Consider the following 21,930-nt stretch of genomic DNA (forward strand, 5'->3'; position numbering starts at 1 on the left):
GGTGGGGCCGCCCCAGCCCAGAGCAGAGCGGGACAATCCCCTCCCTTGCCCGGCTGGCCGTGCTGTGCCTGCTGCCCCCAGGACAGGGATGTCCCTCCTGGCTGCCAGGGCACTGCTGACCCAAGTTCAACTTGCCACTGAGCAGGAGCCCCAGGTTCCTTTCCATGGCCCTGCTGTCCAGCACCTCATTCCCCAGTCTGTCAGTACAGACAGGGCTGCCCCATCCCAGGGGCAGAACCCAGAATTTGCCTTTGTAGAACTTCACATGGTTGATGTCAGCTGGTCAAGAGTCAATGAGCAGAGAAATAACTGCAGATGATTTATCTGACATGCCAATCTAAAAATCCATTGTTATAGTGACGTTTGTAATTTTTCCAACCTAACAAAATAACAAAAAAGAAGCAAATATTTCAGTCTTCAGACATGAACTTTAGAAAAGACAATACATTTTAGAAGATGACTCTTAAGGTCATGTGGGTATGAAATCACCAGAAAGATCAGAACTGTTCAAACTCTTTAGTATTTCAGAAATAAAATAGTAGCAATATAATGCTTGCCTACCTATTGAAATAGTCTAATTTTGATACAATAAATTCGTATATATTTATTAATGTGCAAATGCCTTATTAAATGATAAAATCAAGTATGGTCAAATGAGCATGTTTTAGGAAGCATGTTTTTATGTTACATACAGACAGAGGCAAGGTTGCATGTTAAATTTTTTAAATAAAAAGATAATTATATCTTCTTTTTCCATGAGAGTGTCTCCTCCTGTGGTACACCCTTTGTTTTTAGACTCCGTATTTTCTTTGCTACCTTCTCTATTTTAATAATATCTACATGCTCTTTTCTTTCCTCATGAACTTCATGAACTAGTCCACAAATCCACTGATTTTTACCATAGTCTGTTCTTTTAATGCCCATCTTCTACACTGGTCTCATTGAAACTTCAATGAGGTTTTATAAAAAACACAAGTTAAAGATCCTCCGGAAGGGTGGATATAAATCATTAGTATGTGAATGAACCCTATGGAGTCACTGGTCTCTGAGCTGCAACTACTGTAGTAATTTTGTAAGAGTGTTTAAAGTGTAGGATTTTGTGATGAGGGTAAAATTCTGTTGGAAACAGATTTATTATACCATCACACCATCACTGAGGAGAGCGTGAATATGTGGAAGCTCTTGAGTGAATAAAAAGGGTTGGGAAGCAGGGGATGAGATATTCACCTTAGGGACACTATTATCATATTATCATAGTAAATATTGCTTGCAAAGTACTCTCCAAACTTGAAAAATAGGTGAAGGACTGTTTGCAAAGCTTTTGGTGAAAATAAAATTTAGAACAAATTAGAAGCATAGTGGGATTCTATTCTATCTGCTCTAACAGCTGTAGGGGTAACAAAACATTTTTTCCTATTGGCTTGTGAGCCCACTCACACATATATATTTTAAAGATTACTACTTTCTTTGGATGAAATTTAGAATTTCTGCACTGGTCAAAATGATGCTTCAGAATAAATTTGTGACCTCAGCCTTTTTCTAAGCATGGCATTTTATACTCAGTGGTTAATAAAATAATTTTAAGAGGGATTTGGAATTATATGGAAAGTAGAAGAGAGGATTAAGTTTATTATTCAAAGAAAATATATATATTTTTATGCCAGCATAGGTATAATACACAGCTTTTTAGATAGTTAATGAACATTTATTTTTTTTCCAAACATGAGCATGTTTGGAAAAAAAATAAATCTGAAGGATTTGATCTGAAAGATCTGAACCCCTTTCTTGTTTTAAAAGACAGGAGAACTATAAAGTTGCATAGTTACTCATGCATGTCAGGCTTACATTTGCTCAGCTGGGGCAACCTGCCTTTGCTTAGCCACAGATGGATATAAAGAGGATGCTATTCATCTGAAACAATGATCCTTTTACTTATCATAGCTGCTGTGTGATGTACATGTCCTATTTAAATGAAATGATCTTCACAGTGTCATAAAATATTCATTAAAAATTTTCAGACAACTTGCAATTCAAAATGTTTCACAATATCTGCTATGGATTAAAAGGGTTTTGCTTGGTTTGATTTGGTTTTTTTAACCATTTCTTAACTGACATTGTTTTCACATATATATTTATTTATTCAAGTAGCAGTCTTACCAATTTATTCTATTTTCTCTTCCTGCTTTAAAGTCACATTTTGTGCTTTGTGTGTGACATAAATCAGAGCCAAGTGTCCCTAATTTATAGAACTGTAAAAGTTTGGGGTATTAACTAGCATAATTTGGATTTTCCAAAGGGAAAATGTCACAAAAGTATTCAACAACAGTGAATTTGTTAGGTGTGAGTGTTAATTTATATGAAAAAAAAAAAAAAAGTAATGGATGAGGATAACTATGGGACCAAGGAGAATATTTTCAACACACAGCATGAAATACCAATACCATTTTTGTGTTAGCTTTCAAAATTAATTCACTCTGGAAAATGACTTTGGAGCTGATGTTAGTAGCAGTGAAGTGGAAGCATATTCCAGCTGAGGCAGGTGTCCTGCTGGGGAGCCCAGATAGGGTTGGTTATAGGCAGGTCTAATTCCCCAGGCTCAAGCTGAGCTAGGTGGCTTCATGCCAGTGGTGACTGAAGGTCCTTTTCCTCTGGGAAGCACTCCACTAACTTTCAACCATCATTCAGAACTAATTTCTGCACATCTAGCAGCCACGTCTGTAGAATACCTGGTAGAGCTCAACAAAACTGTTACACATCAGATGTTGTTTGGAGATTTCTTTGTCCTTCATCCCCCTGGTATAAGGAGTATGCTTTTTTGTAGCCACAAATCATACTTATTCCTTTCCCTTAGCTGAAGTGACTGGCTATGCCTGCTCTGAAAATACTTTCTGCATTAATATGAAGTTGGGTATAGCAGAAAATGCAAATTCTTATCTTAAGGAGCACACAGAGGAGGATGGGTTCTAACTCCCACTACTTATACACCACTTTCCTTATCTTGCATTGTAATTCAGTGATCAGAAAGATCACTGTACCTCAAATCCTTCTGCATCCCGTTCCTGGGAGACTAAATCCCCATGTGAGAAGTGACTAAAGAGGCCAAAGAAGTTCCTTCCCCTGGTGATTAGGAGGAGCCTGTGACAAAGGGCTGTCAGGGAAGAAACTGCAGGACAAAATGTATAAAGAAAGGAGCTCTTAGTCATCATTTTGCCAAGGAGCTGAATATGAGGTGTTCTCACCTCACTACTTTGAGTGCTTCTCTTGACACTTTTCTCAAATTCTGCACCTCTCCAGATTCATTTTATATACAATCATAGAAACATAGAATCATTCAGATCGGAAAAGATCTCTATGATCAAGTTCCAGCCATTAACTCAGCACTGCAAAGGCCTCAACTAAACCATGTCCTTGTACTCACAATCTTTTGGAACACTTCCATTTTGCACGCCACAGTAGAAAACTTGATATTTAATACTACATGATACTTTGAAATTATTTCAGTCCTCCTGAATCCTGTGGATTTGATGAGGATATAAATGATGTATTGACTCATGGCTGTCTCAGGCGAGAGGAAAAACATTTACCATGAGTTCTGCCTGTCCTCTGAGAATTTTTGGTTTCAATTATAACTACAGATTTTGTGATGCAGGCATAGCTCCAAAAGGAAACAGAATGAGATCAGATGCAGAATAGTTCGGGATTTTTTTTAAAGAAAAAAAAAAAAATTGCTTGGCAAAAGAAAGTAGCAGGTAGTGAAGGAAATTGAATTAATTTGTGGTACAGGGCCTCAGAAAGCTGGAAATGTGTAGGCATAAACCATATGAACAGCTTCTCTGCTAGCTGCCTCATCTTGTAAGAGCAAACTAGGCAGATCACATCAGGCACTAATTTTTTCTTCATAAACCACTAACAGCAATCAGACGGAGGTGGCTAAAAATCTGTCACAATTACAAAAAAATAGCTGTCTATGGAAATAAAACTGCCCAAACATGCATAGTGCTTTAAAGTAATGCATCTGAAAACATGTAGTACAGCTGACATGAGTGTGACTATATTTAGATTTATTGCTCTATAATATATATGGACTGAATGAGCTTTTTCTTACACAGTTACCCTCTCTGGGTAGCTATGAATTTATAATGCTGCTTCTTAGCATTTATATTTGTCTACACTAAAGATGAAATAATTTATTAACATGCTAATAAATGTTTAATACTTCTTCTCTTTATTGTTTTATAAAACTATCTCCCTAGCCTCTATTTTTTTGAAAATATGAGAAGGACAGGCATTAAACTAAAACAATGCTGTTTGAAAAGTCGAGGTATTTATATGCAGGTTTTTATAACGTCTCACATCTTGCTCATACCTCTGTTGTGCATGTTGTTGAAAGTAGCTGAGATGTTCAAGACAAAGTCTCATGTTGGATTTCATGTGTTATGTAATTATGTTTCAGGTGGGCTACTTTTTAAACAAATATCTATATAGTAGCTGTAGATGAATTTTAATGCCAGAAAAATCATAAATGGAAAGAAAATGGTTTAAAAATCAAGCAGTATTTTAAAAATTCTGTTTGACCTTTTTCTGCCTTCCATTTAATTAGAATTCAGATATTTAACTTTTGAAAGGCTTTTATTTAGAACTGTCATTGTTTGGGAGATACATTTATTTTTCAAATTATTTGAAATTCAAACTTATGAGAAAAAAAAACACAAAGAAAATGTAACTTCCCATGTTCTTCTTGCTGATGATGTTACTGTAGTCACTGAACACCCAAGTTTCCTTCCATGGTTTTGTAAGGCCAATGAACTTCAGATGTCACGTTGGACAGGATATGAAAGTTTACGTATTTCTGCATAAATTGGAATTTCACTTCCAGTTTGTTCCACCTGTTCCAAATGATACAATGCAGTTTTCCTGAAGTCTCATGTAACTTTTCTAAAATTTCTGAAAGCAGTTAATATTCAGTCATAAAACAGTCTCTTCAGAAGAAAGGATGTCTAGGTGGTTAAGAGAAGCTTTCATTCATTGCATCAAGTTTAATGAATTAGGTATCCCAAAATATCCCAGAAATCAAATTAGGCACTCCAGTCAGTGGCATTTTGTAGCACTGTGAAAACCTTTATGAATCAGTCTTGTAAATCATGTTTTATGCTTTTGTCATGGCAATTTTCATCTGTATGCAATATCAGACTAACAGTATTTATCAATTATTAAAAACATGTAAGATTTTAATACAAGAGCTGATACAATGAAGTTTAAACATTAAGAAATTAAGGCAAGTAAAGAGTTTTAATTAATATTTTTCTTCATTTATTGGTTCTGAGTTATCAATGTAGACCCAAAGTATTGTTGCAGAAGTAGACATAAAAAACTTTGTGCTCACAATCTGAGCTGATACTTGCATGGGTGAGTTATCCATGTGTTCTTCTGCCTGTTTCTATTTAATGGTGGTAATAAAATTATTTTTTCTTCCCTCTCTCTTTTTCCTCTGCAGCAATGACCATGCAGTTCATAAGTCATCGGTTCCCTGACTACCATGACCCAACCATAGGTGAGTACAGGTTTTTCTGCCCTTCACCCCTTTCAGTTTCTCTGCCTGTGTGAGACTGTGAGGCAGTGAGAAGCTGCTTCTAAAAGGCAGAAGCAAGATTTGCAAACTTTAGATTATACCTTAATTTTGTGATGGCAATTGAGTTGTGTCATGGTCATAGAAGTCATAGGTACTTCCTCTGATATTCCTCTGAACAGATGTTCTTTATAAAGAAATCTCTTTCAAAAACAGGGTGCTCCATTCATGCAAAGTAACAAGTATTGTCCTGCATTTATAACTGCAGAATATGAAGCAGAATTACTAAAGAATGTGAAAATTCCAATCTGGACTGGGGCTCTTTTGTCTAGTTTTTTTTTTTAAGTTCTGTTATTTTGTGTTATTTCTCAGTATTAAAGACTGAGCTGACCTTCCCTAGGAACATCAAATGACTTCTCAATTTAACACTTGCTCTGGGATTACACACTCTGCTTACTTCATTTGGTTTACTGACTTTATAAACTTTGGTAATCACAGAAATTTTCACATATCTACTTTACACTTTATTAAAATACACATTTTTATCTGAAATAAACTTTAAATGCTGAGTGACTGTCAGAACTGCATGTTTATTAATTTAAGAGTGTCTTTATTACTTTTATTAAAACTTGAATTTATACACATTATCCATGTGCAATATTTAATTATAACAAGAAAAAGATTACCTTTGGGGGGAAAAAAAAAATCAATTCCTCTCAGCCAAAATTTTTTGTTTTCTTTGAAATTTTCAAATATTTCAAACTCACCTTTAACTTCTATAAAATTACTGTATTGCTATACAGAGCAGACAGTGACAGTTTGGGTTTTTTTTTAAATTTATTATTTCTATTGTATTCCACACTTCCTGGATTTTAACTCTTTGTAAATGGCTATAATTTTAATAAAGAAAAAATGTATAAACTCTTCATGCCACAAGTAATTTTGTAACTGTTAAAAAAGATTGCAAAACACCAATAGGATGCTATTAACAAAGCTATAACAAAGGCAAAACTACTGTGGAATTGCTGCAAATTCATATTCTGTTCTCAGAAAACAAAAAGAATTAAATCATTAAATCTAATTGGAAAAGAGGAACATTATTAGTTATCGACACCATTAAGTTATGTACATACATCCATCTTTATTATTAGCTTTCCACCTGCCATCAGTATTTATCCCTGTATTGTATCTTGTCATAATCTTAATTTATTGGTCTCTAGACACCACCACCATATGAATAATAGATAATCATAAAAAGAAGGGAAGCTTATGATGCATTCTAAGTACATACTGCAGGAATGCCTAGAGGACCTGATCAGGATGAAGGTCTCCTTGAGTGAGGAAGTGTTTCCACTGAGGAAAACCAACACCAAAAAAGAGGAGAGTGGGTAAAAGTGAGCAGGAATTATTGAATTCCATCTCACCCACACAGAACTGAAATTGCAAATTTTTTCTCTTCAGCACTTCTGTTTCTCAAAATATGATGAGGACATTCTGAAAAGGTCTTGTTACTATCTGGTCTCCAAAACATGCATTAAACAGAAGTGAATAATCTTGGGCTAAGTATGTATGTTTCTTCTTGGTTAAATATGTGGTATGACCCCTTAAAATTTAACATAAAATAAAGTAATAATAAAAAAAAAAGTAGAAGGAACCTCTTGCTTTCACACCTATGATAAAGACTACATATTTTTCAAATGACAGCCCACCAAAAATGTTATACCATTGAGATTGTTTTTACTAGTTTTATGCTACTGGTCTCAACTCACAAAATTGATCTCATGTTTAGTTACACATCCACAGTAAGGATATTTTTACTATTTAGATCATCAGCCCTAAAAAGAGTAAGGGGATCCAAAATGAGCACTCCCAGGATCAAGACTGTGGTGATGTCAGGAGATACCAGAGTAAAGGTTATTCCTCAAAAGTCATGGGAAGGCAGATACAAATGTGTGATAAGAAAGTTATCAGAGTTTTGTTTCTCACTGTAACCCAGCAGCAGATGATGCAGAAATTAGAAAACAGGACACATATGAAACTACATTCAAACTGGCTGAATGACGAAGCAGAAAATTAAATACAGTTTTTCTTCTCTCTCTGAGATCCCTGATCTCTCTGGTTATCAATTTATTGCCTTTCCCTTCTGCCATACATTTCAGGCCACTTCCATTCCTCAGCAATTTTTGTTTTGTTTATGGAACCTGTGGGCTGTCCTGAAATTTTGTGGGCACACTGGCATCACTTTCTTTGTGTACTTCTTTAGAAATAGCTAGCTCTGCATACCTGTGGTTTTATTTCTCTGCACATTTTTAAGGAACAGAGATTTCTGTGGAGGTTGTGGAATGGGTGATATTGTCCAGAAAAAAATTCTATTGTATGTTTAAATGATAATCCACAGATTCTCAGTGTTAACCAAACTATTGAGACTACAGTTTTCCAGCTAAACATTAAGACAAAGTGGATTGTCTCATTTGCTTGACATGTACATAGGAATCTAATAAATACCTACCTAATATTTTTTTGTGATGTTCTTGCACTACTTATTATATTTTCTTTGTTTTCCATGGTATGAAATTATGGTGGCAGTGACCATGATGTTAACTGTGCAAATTTAGCTAATATTTAAAGAGGTGGTGCTGACAGAATTGGTGCTGTACCACCTTGCACTTGATGGGGCTTTTTCTAATTAATTCTCCTTAAACAAATAGATGAGCAGGGGGTACTGAAATAGAGGTAAATGCTTGTAAACAGCATCATTGTCCCTGAAATCCCAGAAGTCTGTCACTTTCAGTTTTAAGGGCAAATTGTTGATAACTTTGTCATTTTAAACTTTTCATGGTCCACTTTAAGTATTGCATGCCAATAGAAGTGGAATAATAATTTCATCTGTTTTTCATTTCTGCAGATTCCTGTGAAGTATTTTGTAATCTAGGTAAAGATAGGGGACAATAAATTGTTCCCAAAATACATGAGCATAGAACTGATGTAATCTGGCAGATAACCTTGTTGGAAAACAGAGCCAAATCACATTCAGTCACAAAACACAAAAGCTCCACAAAACCATCTTGTATAGTCAATTAGGGACATATAAAAACCCAGAAACCAGGAATATACTGTAGTTTTTTGCTTTGACTTAAAAGTAAATTGATAGTTATTTGGTTTCATGTTTTATTTCATAAAATATCAAATTTTCAATACTAAGAATTGTTCTGAATTTCTTTTTTTTGTATAATGAACACATCTTATGTCCTGGCCTGCTCTTCTCTCTGTAGAAACAAACACATGGCAGCTGCCTTTTAAAGGTTCTTAGAGGGTTTTTCTTTTCCTCCTTATTTTCTTTGCATTTTATACTTCATCTATAAACTGATAAGACAATGAGCTTTAAGGGGAAATAAGTTGTTGTTCTGTTTTTTTTATTTTAAATCAAATACAACATGAGGCTATGGTGAAAATTGCTTAGTGATGCCAACCAGAGAATGCAGAGTCCTTTTGCTTTGACAGGCTGACAAATGTGCTTCCCCTTCCCAGTTCTGCTCCCCTCTAAACATGGAGTTAGGGATTTATCCCCAATGTTGTGCAGCAATAGTCTTTCAGCTTTGAAGATGTAGGGTGTTATTTTTCACCTTTTTTTGTGAGAATCCCCAGGAACATGGATTTTCCCCCATCGTTCCTTCTCACTGTGTTTCACCATTATTTTACCAATGGATCAGAGTTTTCCTGCAATGACTCATATCTCCAGCAATACAGTAGAAATATACAAGAATATAATGGGGCTTTGTACTTGCAACTTTTTCTTCTGTTATCCAGTGACATTTCTGAATTATTACAGGGCTTCTTGAGCATAGAAAACTGCTGGTGCTGCTCCTGTGAGGTGATACAGAATCTTTTGCTAAAAAGAAAGTTTCTACATTATGGGATACATATGTTTATAGATTTGTACATTATACATACACATACTTCAAATGTATTAATTTTGATCTTGAAAAGACTATATAAATAGGTTTAGAATTATTTACATATTTTTTCTTTCTATTTATTATTTATGGAAGGGATACCAAAGCTTTTGAAGAATTTAATGGATGTTGTTATGTCACAAAAGTGCAAGATTTTCTTAAAGGAGATTACTATATATTTTTTGAAGGAAAAGGCTTTTTGGTTTGGTTTGGTTTTCCAAGTACACAGAACATTTTTATTTCAATAAGAGTTTATTGGAATGAATTCCCTGTACATTGTGGAATAGATGTAAAGTGTCAAAATAAATTTGTACAATAAATGCTCTCTTCAGATGTAGGAGACTTTATTTTATTTCATGATAAATGATTTTCTTAGTTTCGAAAAGCTGGTAAGATTTTGAGAAACTCAAACTGCAGACATTAGATATAAAAGTGTGCATACACATAAATACAGAAATATATGTCAGTATTAATTTAAAATATATACTGAACATTGATTAAAAAGTTAAATGCTACCTGTGTTGCTAATTTAAATGCTGTCACTTAGAGTTTAATGCCACTTAAAGATTAAATGGACATTCAGCCATATTTTAGGCTTGCTACAAGTACTGCAGTTTAAAATTTTGAGACAGAAACATACTACTTTTTTAAGTAAAGGGGGAGGGGAAGGGTAAAACTAGTATTAGACTGTGTGTAGGAAAAAAATCAGAGCTTAGCACTTTGTGAAAATGAAACTATTTTAGCACACATTTAATATTTAATTGTAGTCAACAATGGGCATAAATTCCAAATGGCAGTGGATGTGATAATTTTCTGGAACAAATGGCTAAAAGCAATTTACAGTCTGCACAGTCTTTGGCAACATCACGGAGAGTTAATGCAAGTGGAGTGTCAGGAAAGGAAGCACGACATGGAGCAGCAAACTGGACAGGCTCCAAGATGCTCATTATCCATGTGACTAATCTTAAAATGAATACATAATGCAAACGAGATGCGAGAGCAGCTTCCTGTTTTGGTGAGATATCACTGCATGAGATTGTGTCAAATGAGCAGTTGAGGGCATTAAGGCTGTGTCAATGTCAAACTCTAATTGAAATGGGTGTGGGATGGAAAGCACTCTAGCATTAAGCACATGAATTTCCATGAGGTTTCCTAACGAAGTGGTGCATTCACCAATGCATCAAATAAAATGCATTTACTTGTCTTTAATAAGATGTTGGAAGGGTGGGGATGAATTTCAGACAAAAAAAAAATATAAAATGTAGCTGGAAATATTCTAGGTTTATATAATGCATACCAAAAAAAGGCCAGTGATATGAAGATTATATGTGTTTTGAAAGTACAATAATGAAAAAGGATAAAACAAGGGAAATAAAAACTCATTAAAAATTAAGGAAGACAAAGGTGGGACATATTTGCCAGATCTGGGGTGAGGCATCTTGCCACAAAAGTTCTATTAAGATATTTCTATTTAGCATACAAAAAGTTTCTAGAACATTTCTGCTCTTATATAAGACATGAATACATGTGTAGATCATCCCTAAATTAATTCTCATTCTCTTTTTCATATAGAAAACCAAATATTTAGATTGAACTGAGCAAGTCACAACTGGATTTGAGCCCCAAAATTGTTTGTTTTCTTTTTTTTCCCCTTTCATTCATCATTCTCCATATATTTATTAGCCTTATCTGAGATGGGATAAAAAATTAATATAAAGTGATCAATTTGTCTCCAAGGACTGTCTCCCAGCTTATTCAGTCTGTTTATGTAGACATAGCAATACTGCCTGTGTCTGTTTTCCACATTCATCATTGCTCAAAAGAAGAAATTAAGAATGTACAAGAATACTGGTGCATACATTTGAACCATATTCTTAAACTTGTGTTTATATTCTTCATTTTGCTATCTGTTGGTATGATATTCATTATTAAGAGATTAATCATCAGTTTTGGTGTAAAGCATTTTTACCTACTGTGGTAGTTTTACATTAATTGACATTTAGGGAAAGAAGAACCACATATATGTATCAAAAAGAGCAGAGATTATGGCTACTCAAAGACTCACATTTAGACATCCAAAAAATGCCATGAATCATGTATCTTGGTTCCAATTACATGAGTTTCATGGAGATTTAGAAATGGAGATTCAGTTCTTTGCTCACTTCCTTTATCACAGTTTGTGGGAGCCTTTTGAGATCCCCTGGAGAGTGTCCAGAGAAGGGAACAGAGATGGGAAAGGGTCTGGAGCACAAGTCTGATGAGAAGTGACCAAAGGGGATGTGGGGGCTCAGCCTGGAGAAAAGGAGGCTCAGGAGGGGCTTTCTGGCTCTGCACAGCTCCCTGACACGAGAGGACAGCCAGTGGGGTCAGTCTCTGTTGCCAGGGAACAGCAACAGGACAAAAGGAAACGGCCTCAACTTGCTCCAGAGAAGGTTTACATTGGATGAAATGTAAATTTTTTTTCCCTGGAAGGGTATTAAGCAGTGGCACAGGCTGCCAGGGCAGTGGTGGAGTCATCAGTCCCCACCCCATCCCTGGAGGGATTTAAATGCCCTGGGACATGGGTTAGTGGTGGGCTTGGCAGTGCTGGACTCAGTGATCTCAGGACTCTTTTCCAGCCTGAAGTGCCCTGTGAAGGATTCTGCACCCTGCAGTCCTGCTCTGGCTCAGGATCCTGACCCAGAAGGCTGCAGATCTTCCACAGGTTGTGTGTGACTGACACTTGTGCCCCTGTGGGTGTGACACAGGATCTATGGATCACCAAAGCCCTTCTAGTCCAGTGAATGAAAACCAGAAAATATTCCCTAGAGCATATTAAACACCAAGTTTAATCCAGCATGAGCAACTAGATAGCATCCACACTTCAGAGCAAGGAGATTTTAGCTACCTACCTTGCACATAGACACACACTTTGTAGGTTTCTAAATCTAGATGCCTGAAGATGAGTTGTGGTGCCTTCTCTGACAGCTTGTCAAAAGAAGGACCTTCACAAATCACTTTGATACCTCTCAGACTGTCTGGATAGAGGAAAATGAAGTGAGACTTGCTGTGCACAATCCTTGCTAAGGTGGCAAAGGAAAGGAGAACATTGTCTGGCAGTGTAGGTTCTTCCACAGTAAGAGAAAAATAAGCCATGCATAGAAAAGGAGGGAGTAGCATTAAGAAATTAAGAATGGGAAAAATACCCCAAACTGCTCAGTTAATTTAGATTTCAAGGAGACAATAAAGCTCTTTCTATTTAGTGTTACTATTTCATCCTACTGTGAAAGGAAATACAAATTGTTTGACAGAGAGGGGAGACTGGAAATCACAGCAGATTTTTCTCTCTCCGATGGAAACAATTTGACTTGAAAACCAAAAATAATCCCATTTCTCTTTGAGATATTTCTTTCTCAAAGGCATTATTTCCCCTCTAAGGTGCACATTAATGATAGTTGGATAATCTCAACATTTCAGTCTGAGATATGTTTGCCTTAGATGAAGCCTAAGATCATGATGAAATTTGACTTTTTCTGTTGAGAAGTTCAGTATATTTCTTGTTAAGGGAACAGTCTGGTCCCATTCTAAACATGTTTTGTTATTCAGATATATGATCTCCTGCTCTAATGTTAAACTTTCCTTCTTTGAACTTTGCTTTCATAAGACTGCCATTTGGTTTTAAATTGTTTTCAGACTTCATGCAAGAAATTACCAAAGCAATAAGTTGCATTTTTCTGGTTGTACTCAAGGGAAATCATCCCTAAAATCCTGGTCATAAGCTTAATGTTTAACATTCAGGTTTTCTTACAAATACAACTTTTGTAATTATTTTGAGGGCTGTTCACATCAGGTGACAGCTCTTTTTCGATTAACATTTTCAAACAGCAGGGAACCATTGCTTAATCTACTTATTTTATTTTAGTAACATCTCTGATACAAACAATAGCAAGAGAAGCAAATGCAGCCAGTGTCTTTTTAAAGGAGTGATTCCCCAGCCATCATCTCCCCTCTCAAGCCACCAAACACCTCCTCAAAGTTTGGATGTTGGTGAGAGCACCACAAAGAGATTTTTGACTTGAGACTTTAGCCTTGGCAATGCAGTGGTGTCCATCTCACATGCTCTGAGAAAACTGAACACAGCATCTCTACTGGCAGGATCACCTCAGGCACAGCAGTGCCAGACAGCAGCTACAGCTACGAGCCCCAGCTTCACCGTGCTGTGAAGTCTCAGAGGAGGAAATAGTGCAGAGATCAAGAGCACAGCTATCTGTCTTGAGCTATTAATATTATAATATATTATTATGCATAGATATTAGTATCTCTATGTAGCTATTAATACCTGGAGCTATTCTTTACCCTAAAGCATGGACAAGAAATGATGTATGAGCTATCACCTGCTAGGACTAGACACTGGAGACTCTGAAAGAGTCTGTAGTTTTGTGAGATGAAATCAGCCAAATCTAAAAACTCATTTCTGAAGAAAAAGATGAAATCCCCCTCTTCATCTCTGCCTTTTTCTCTCAGCCTTACTGTCTCTCTGGCATTCACTACACAGTTTTTCAAGCTGACTCAATAGTATTCCAAAAGAAAACTAAGCCACTCCAAGAAGGAATAGCTGTCTACTATTATTACTGAGTTTAATAATTTTGGTTAAAAAAAAATAGTTCTCAAAGCTCAAAAAGTCAAAAGTAGAAACAAATACACGGAAATGGGGTTATAAATGGGAAAGAAAGAAAACAGAAATGGTTTTATTTCTGGGACAGGCGAGGTGTGAAAACCCAGTCAAGCATCTCATGTATTCACTCTCAGACACCAGCCCATGAGCCAAAATTCCTTCCCAAGTTTATCCCTGTTGTCAAAAAAATAACAATGACAATTACCTGTGCCACTGTGTGAGATTCCTTGGGCTATTGTCCATCTCCAAATGAGCAAAACTGGTTAAATGGTTAAATGGTTAAATGGTCTTTTGACCTTTCATGGTTTCATGGCTCTTTATATTCTCAGCTGGACAATTTATTTAATCAGAATTACCTTAACTGGTCATTTGGCTGGTGATACAACTTCCCTTTCTCCATTGTTTTAGAAATTAAGAAAACAAACAAATGACTCTGTTTATTATGTTACCTGGCAGAAGGTGAGTGGTGGTCAGTAGAGTTAAATCCATTTTGTGGACAGCTATGAGGGGTACTATGATTCTGTGATTCTTTTTTCTCCAACATCTCTGTTTAACGAGTGCTTACCATGGCTGGAAGAAGACAGAAAAGTGTTTGCCTTGTGTGCTGTCATGAGAGATCGATGCTTGCCTCAAGTTCACATGGAAAAAAGCACCAATACCCCTTAGCTTCTAATGGTTCATATTTACTGTTTTCCATACTCCATTAATTTTCTTTGTATTGGAAGTAAGATATATTCATGCCTTGGCCATCTTCTCTTCTTCACTGAATAAAGGGTCAATGGAGGATCAAACTATATTATAATATATTATGGTATATTACCCTTCTATTTCTTCTAGAAACCTGATATTAATTGTCTATATTTTAAATACAGAGAGAAGAAAAATAACCAAAAACTGTAGCGGAGTGTGACCTTGTGGTTGCTCTTCTTAAGCACTGATTAGACAGATTAAAACTGAGGAAGGAAGACAAAAGCCTTTTCTTATAAATGTGACAATACAAAAGCATTTCTGTGGTATATTTTTATAATAATAACAAGAATAATTGTAATAATGGAATACTTGTATTAAAATTGTTTTATAATATATGATAAATTCAATGTAAGAAAGAGTGAGCAAAGAATAGAAACCATTATTAAAATTTTTTTGTCTGTTCTACACAAAGCAGTCTATTTTTTTCTTCATAGCAGGTTTGTACAGGGCAGGAGACCTTTAATTCAGCAATGGGTTGTTTTGGTTTGATTCCACTGAAAAATCTTCACTTCCTCCTGTTTGGGTCCACCAAGTCTCTGACTGATCGGCCTAGTCGTTTGAAGTAGAAAAAGAGTTTAAATGGTTCTTTTGCTGACAGAAAAGGATATTCTCAGAGCTGAACTCTTCAGGTCCTCCTTTCAGGCCTAATTATACCCTAATATTAACCCAGAAAAGAAAACTGGGGCAGTATTTCCTTCTTGGGTTCTTCTCTTTTGTAGTAGAGTTTCACTGGCATGGTTTCACTGGGTCGAGCCCCTCTACATAGGATCTGTGGAATTCAGCTCTGAACCTTTAGATCCTGACTGATTCTGGCCACAAGCGAGGTCTGCATGTGGATGGTGACATCAAAAAAGGGGAATTTATATGTTTACCCAGAACTGCTATCCACAGTGAAGTCACACACATACTGTAGCTTTCAATTAGCAATATGTACAAATTGATAGAGTATGATTATCTCACCCTAACATCTGCATCTCATTTTAGTTGGATGAATAATGTTCCTAACTGTGAAAGGCAATAAAGAAAGCCTAGGTTCTTGGGGATAAAGTGGGGTGGAGTGTCGTGTTATGTGGCAGCTGAGGATGTCCAATGCCCTGGGAATTGTATGTCTGAAGCTGAAGTGAACACTGAGCTCACTCTGTTGCTTTAGCCCAGTGGTTCTGCTGTGGGTGTCACAACCCTCATTGAGTAATTGTAATTACCATTAGGGTCGTGAACTTAGAAGGACCTGAAGTGAGATTTGCAGCCTGTGAATAGAGAAAACTTGCTTACCTATATCCTGTGTATTGTGATTAGCAAAATTATCCCACAAATTATTTTTGAAATTGAAAGAGACACCCGCGCCGCGGTTTTCTAGAGGAGGATGATTTATCATGCTCAACTTAAAATTCGTCGTCGCAGGACAAATGTTTCCATTAACCTTTCTTTCATGGAAGCCAGCAGCCATCTACACCTTCCTAAATCCAAGGCACCATCCGTGCTTATAACCATGCAGATGTAGCCAACTTGCTAATTGCTTCCCCTGAAATGACAAGAAGTGAATTCGTAGCTGTCAGATCCTCCCACTCCCTAGCACAAGCACGGACTTGAAAGAGTAGTGAAATTGCTACCTGCTCTTCTTGTTCCCCAAGATAAGGGTACTTGCATTCCTGTTAATTATCATGTTTTGATTAAACAGGAGTACTTTGTTCACTTTGTTCATGTACACCTTTGAATGAAATGAAATTTTTCTGGAAGCAGAGAAAGTAATGATATGCTTTTATTAAAAATTAGTAGCATTATCTACATTGCAAGCAGTTCCTAACAGCAAGTGCAATGGTTTGCCTGAGTTATCTTTAACCTTATGTTACAAAATTGCTAGCTTTTGCAGAGAAATTGTAATTTCCCTGTGAGAACCAGTTCTGAGAGAAATAACTTTATTCAGCTTGGGTGGAGAGCACTTAGCAAGTAAAATTTACCCTGTTTGGAGGACTGCACTTCAAGTTCTGATGAAGAGCTGAGTGAGTTTTCTGGGAAACAAACTTTGTCCTATACAATAATTAGCACAAATTTAGTATTCACATATGTGTATATCTGCAGGTTTAAATAATGAATGGTGGATTTGTTGATTACAGTGTTTGCATCACAAATGAAAGCTGCTTGACCAGACCAAACGATTCAGATCTACTGTGTCAGTTTTTCATTTAAATCCATGTTGTATCCCAGCACAAATTTATCATTTAAAGGAGTTGACTCAACCCAGAAGAGTTCTGTGTTTCACAATATGTTGGTAGGTAAGAATGGAAGGATCTCCTCTATCCAAGTGTTTGGGGAAATGAAGGAAGAAGGGTGCATTGTTTTCTAGACTTCACCTAGGTTATGTAAATTTTAAAATAATTTCAATCCTGATCATAACTTTTAAACACTCTGTGGCCTTGTGAAAAAGAATCTTGATTTAATTAATAATAATTATATTTTGGAGGGGGAAAACACTTATTATAACTAGAAAATAAAATGTTGCAAACAATAAAAAGCTAATATATAGTATAGTATTATAAAAATACCCATTTTTTTTCTGTAGAAACAGATATTTGCATTGGTGTTTTTTGTGCTTAATTTTCAGTCTGTTAACGGAACTAATATTTTTTTCAGGATTGGATAAACTCACATATACTGTTATATGTGTTTTACTGCTCACATGTCCTGCTATAATTCATAAACTTTGGGCCCTGATGACAGAGATGTGACTGGATGCAAGGTGCTGCAAGACCAGACAAGGTAGCACTGAGCTTGCCTTGCTGGCTACCAAGGTTTTGTGTTTTTACCTCCTTTGTCTGAAAATAGGTGTCTTACCTTGAATCTTCTCTTGTACACTGTGCTTGGTATATTTGTTGATTACTCCATATAGAAGAAAATTTCTCCCATGCAAAATTGTTCAGCACAATCACTCTTAATTTTAGTTCCTTTTGAAAGCTGTGCAGGTCATTGCCTCTTTTTCAAGCTGTTTGTTAATAAATTTAGTGACCATGAGAACCCAAAGGGAGAAGAGAAGTTAAATTTAACTGGCTCCAAGTTCAATTCCCTCAGATTTCTGATAACACAAAACATTTTAGAGGACAGATAATGCTAGTTGTTTTTTGGGTTTTTTTTTTCTTTTTCTTTTTTTGTACTTAACCATAGACTAAGTGAGATTAAGCTGCTTTTGCTTCCAGTGCTTTTCAGCAAAGAATGAAAGGGCACCACAGTAATGAAACAGCAAGCTGACATTCAAGAAGAGGTTCTTGTACACATCTATAGGTAAAACTGAAAAAGAAATAAAAAAATAGAAGACGGAATGTGCAATGAATAGCCCATTTCCCAATTTTAAAGGTGCTGGGTGCATTTCAGGTCACCAAGAAAGATGGCATGTACTTACCCAAAGCTTAAAATCCATCAGGCTGCTTCAGCAGCTCAGTGTTATCAGTCCTGCCCTGCAGAGCACAGAGCTGAAACATTAGGCAGCCCAACAAGAGGGAGAAAGTTAATTTGAGAGCAGCTGTTCTAAGACAGATACATAATGGCATTAGGAGAGGAGCACTGTGGTGAGGTGAGAGCTGAACAGAAATGCCCATTAGGCTGAGGAAGCTTTTAGGTGAATTACTGGAAACAGATGCAGCCAAAGCCTGAGGTAAAGGAGTCAGACAAGAGTATGATGAAGGTGGCTGTTAAAAACTACTAATAATGAATAATCCAGCTGTGTGGGACTTACTGGGCCTGAATTGAAGTTTTTATTCTGCTACAACAATTCTGGATGTTCAACAGGTTGCCCTGAGAGGTTTTGAACTCCCCATCCCTGCAAGTTTTCCAGGGCAGGTTGGGAAGGGCTTTGAGCAACTTTAGTCTAGTGAAAAGTGTTCCTTCCCATGGCAGAGGAGTTGGAATGAGATTATATTAGGTCCCTTCCAATTCAACAATTCCATGATTCTATGATTCTATGCACTGTGCCCCTCTAAGCATTTAGACACAAATTTTAATTGATTGGGATTAAATGAAGAGATTTGTTTGAGTATCTAGACATAATCTAGTTGTGCGTCTGCTTTCCAGTGAAGATATTAGCAGTTCTTACATTAGGAGGACAAAATCAGCTGCAAGTTGTTTAGTTCTTTTGTTTTCAAGCATATATAATAGAATCATTACTTTGTTTTTTATTGTTTTTATTTGCATCTTCACTCCTTGGAATTATGAACTAATTTATGAACTGCAGAATCACAGAACAATTTTCATTGGAAGGCACCTCAACTATCATTCATTCCAACTCTGCCATGTGTCTCCCATGGGTTGGGACACCTTTGACTGGACCAGGTTTCTCCAAGCCCTGTCCAACCTGGCATTGAACACTCCCAGGGATGGGGCAGCCACAGCCCCTCCGGGGAACCTGTGCCATTGACAGCTCAGGGATAATATTTATGTACCACTGAAGGAACAAAAACCTCTAAAAAAGAACACAGCAGTTAGTTAAAAGCATGTCATGACACTGAACAAAAGCTAAGTAAAGGAAACGTGTTTTCAATTGAAACTAGGGAGAGATGGAATCTACAACAGTGATATGCATCTGAATTTACTAAGGCCATTTGAAAACATTACAGAATATTTTCTGAAGACATATGTGGCCTAAGCTTTGGTTCAGTATCTAATCTGTAAATATGTTTATGGCAATTTGAATGCTAAAATGAAAACAGAGAGATAGACATTTCTGTATTTATTATCATGCAACTGAATGCATAATGAATAAATGAATGAACTCCTTTTATGATAAGCACTTAGCTTGAATAATGCTTCATTTTTTTCTCAGATTATTTTAATTTTCTCAAGGCCTATACTATAGGTGTTTTTTATAGGCTAGCAGAGAAGTAATACCTGCATTACTTACCTATGTCTCTTTCATAGAAAGAGATGAGGTGTTCAAAACATGGTTACTGAAGCGTTTCTAGCTGTGGATTTAGAAAGGCAGAGGTATTTTTTTCACTCTTCTGCAAACCATCATCAAGATTCTTCCTCTTGGAATAATGTCTGTTACCATCACTTTTACAGGCTGGTAACAGGCAACATGTGCTGTTAACATGAAACTGAGCAAAACCTGAAGGATCTGAAAAAGACATGACAAAGCTAAACCAGTGACAAATGGCAAATATAGTTCAATGCTGAGAAACAAAAAAAACAGCATATCTGGGAAGAAAAATGTGGAGTATTCCTAATTGCAGATGAAATCACAGAATCACAGAATAAGCTGACTTGCAAGGGACCCACAAGGATCAAGTTGGCTCAAGTCCCACTCCTGGCCCTGCACAGGACATCCCCAAGAATTGCACCTTGTATAATGATGTAACAGAGATGGAACCAGAATATTTAAATATCCTAGCTAATAGCCTGGTACTAATATCCCTGCTTGCATTATTTTAAAGGATACTGCTATCTGCGTGGGTATTTACAAAATACAAGGCAATCAAATCTGTCAATCCTGCTCCTCTAAACCACCCATTGCTTATCATGTGTGCAGAGCTTATAGGAAGGCAACCTCTGTGACTTGTGGTCCTTGTCTGCAAAATGCTGATAGCAATACTCACCCAAATTGTGAAACACTCATAGTCCAGGAAAATAATTGTATGCTAAGGGAGGTTTTAATAGCAATGTATTTTGATGGGTAATTCCTATGACATGCATATTCTTATCTCAAAGAGGAGGAATTTATGTGTAGTATTTGGTACAGTGGTTTATGTCTCTGTTCATCCAGTCTTTTCATTTAAAAATTCCTTGCTGTAAACAGAAACAGCACCCATACAGCCAAAGACTCATGACCATCCTACATTCAGGTGCATTGCTAAATTAAAATGCATTTGTAGCAGATAATCTAAGCACACCAAGAGCTGTGTCTCCTGCTGTTGCTTTGGCACACAGGGAGAACAAGAAGAGGCAGAATTCCAGGTGTGGCTGACTGAGCTTCGATTTCTTCTTCTGGCTTGACACCTCCTCAGTCAAATAAAATATCTTTTGGCTCACCTATATATGTGAATCTGATAAATTTTTACTGCAATTGGTATTGTACAAGACAGAGAAAAAGAGAGATTTTATTTAGAAGGCATAGAAGCAGAATTAACAAATGGAAGAAAGAAGCATCTGACCTATATTTCAGGGGCTGGAACATGTCTGTAATGCAGATGAAAAGCCCATTACAATTCCCCTTTAAATTGTACACCACTCAAATCTATTTGTCATGAAGCAGTTACCTGCTCATAACAGAAAAAGTACTTTGATATATTTTTTATGAATTCAGCTTCTCTAAGATAACTGGTCATAACACAGCCTTGCATTAATTACTGTATTTCTGTCTCCAGAATTATGTCATATAAAAATGAAATCTGAAAAAAAGATCATGCATTAAGTTTATACACACACACACACAAAAAAAAAAAAAAAAAGCCAGATAACATAAAGATTAAGGATTTTTTTCTTTGCTTTTCTAACGCTGCAAAGGGAAATTAAAAAATAAAAAATGAGAAGTAAAAAAAAATAATAAAAAAAAGAAAAACCCAACAACAAAAAACAACCTCCCAAGAACCCTTCTTGGTTTAATTTAGATAGTCAGTAAAGGAGGAAAGAATTTAAAATTAAAAAGAAATAGGTACCATTCAGAAAACAGTTGGATCTCTATTTGTTTTGTTCTACCCTGCAATACATTAAACAGTCAGTATTCATTGAAGCCATATGATATCATCCTCTAAGAAGGATTTTTTATTTATTTTCATTTTTACTTTTAATCTTTGCAGGAAATAAGATTCTAAAAAAAATCATCATTATATGTAGGAAAAAGAAAAAAGAAATTAACTGTACAGTTCATATATCCATGCATTGTTCAGATTACAAGGATCTGTGAGCTCTGTTTTCTTTTCTTTTTTGTTTTCATTTTGTAAAAAATGTTCACTATTGCAGTCAGTGTTTGAAACACAATTAGCAATAGAAGTAAACTCCATCCACAGGTTTTTTCGTGTAAT

The 21,930-nt window shown here is 36.2% G+C and overlaps 1 protein-coding gene across 1 annotated transcript in view; it reads left to right on the forward strand.

Moving 5' to 3' along the window:
* The window catches only part of RIT2 (Ras like without CAAX 2), a 174,130-nt gene that overhangs the window by 44,282 nt on the left and 107,918 nt on the right, over positions 1 to 21,930 (forward strand). Inside the window, exon 2 of the mRNA XM_015652113.3 lies at positions 5,495 to 5,551. Coding sequence (XP_015507599.1) covers positions 5,495 to 5,551 — 57 coding nt within the window. The remainder of the gene's footprint in view (positions 1 to 5,494; positions 5,552 to 21,930) is intronic.

This window comes from Parus major, chromosome Z (genome assembly GCF_001522545.3).
Source record: "Parus major isolate Abel chromosome Z, Parus_major1.1, whole genome shotgun sequence".
Taxonomy (NCBI): Eukaryota; Metazoa; Chordata; class Aves; order Passeriformes; family Paridae; genus Parus; species Parus major.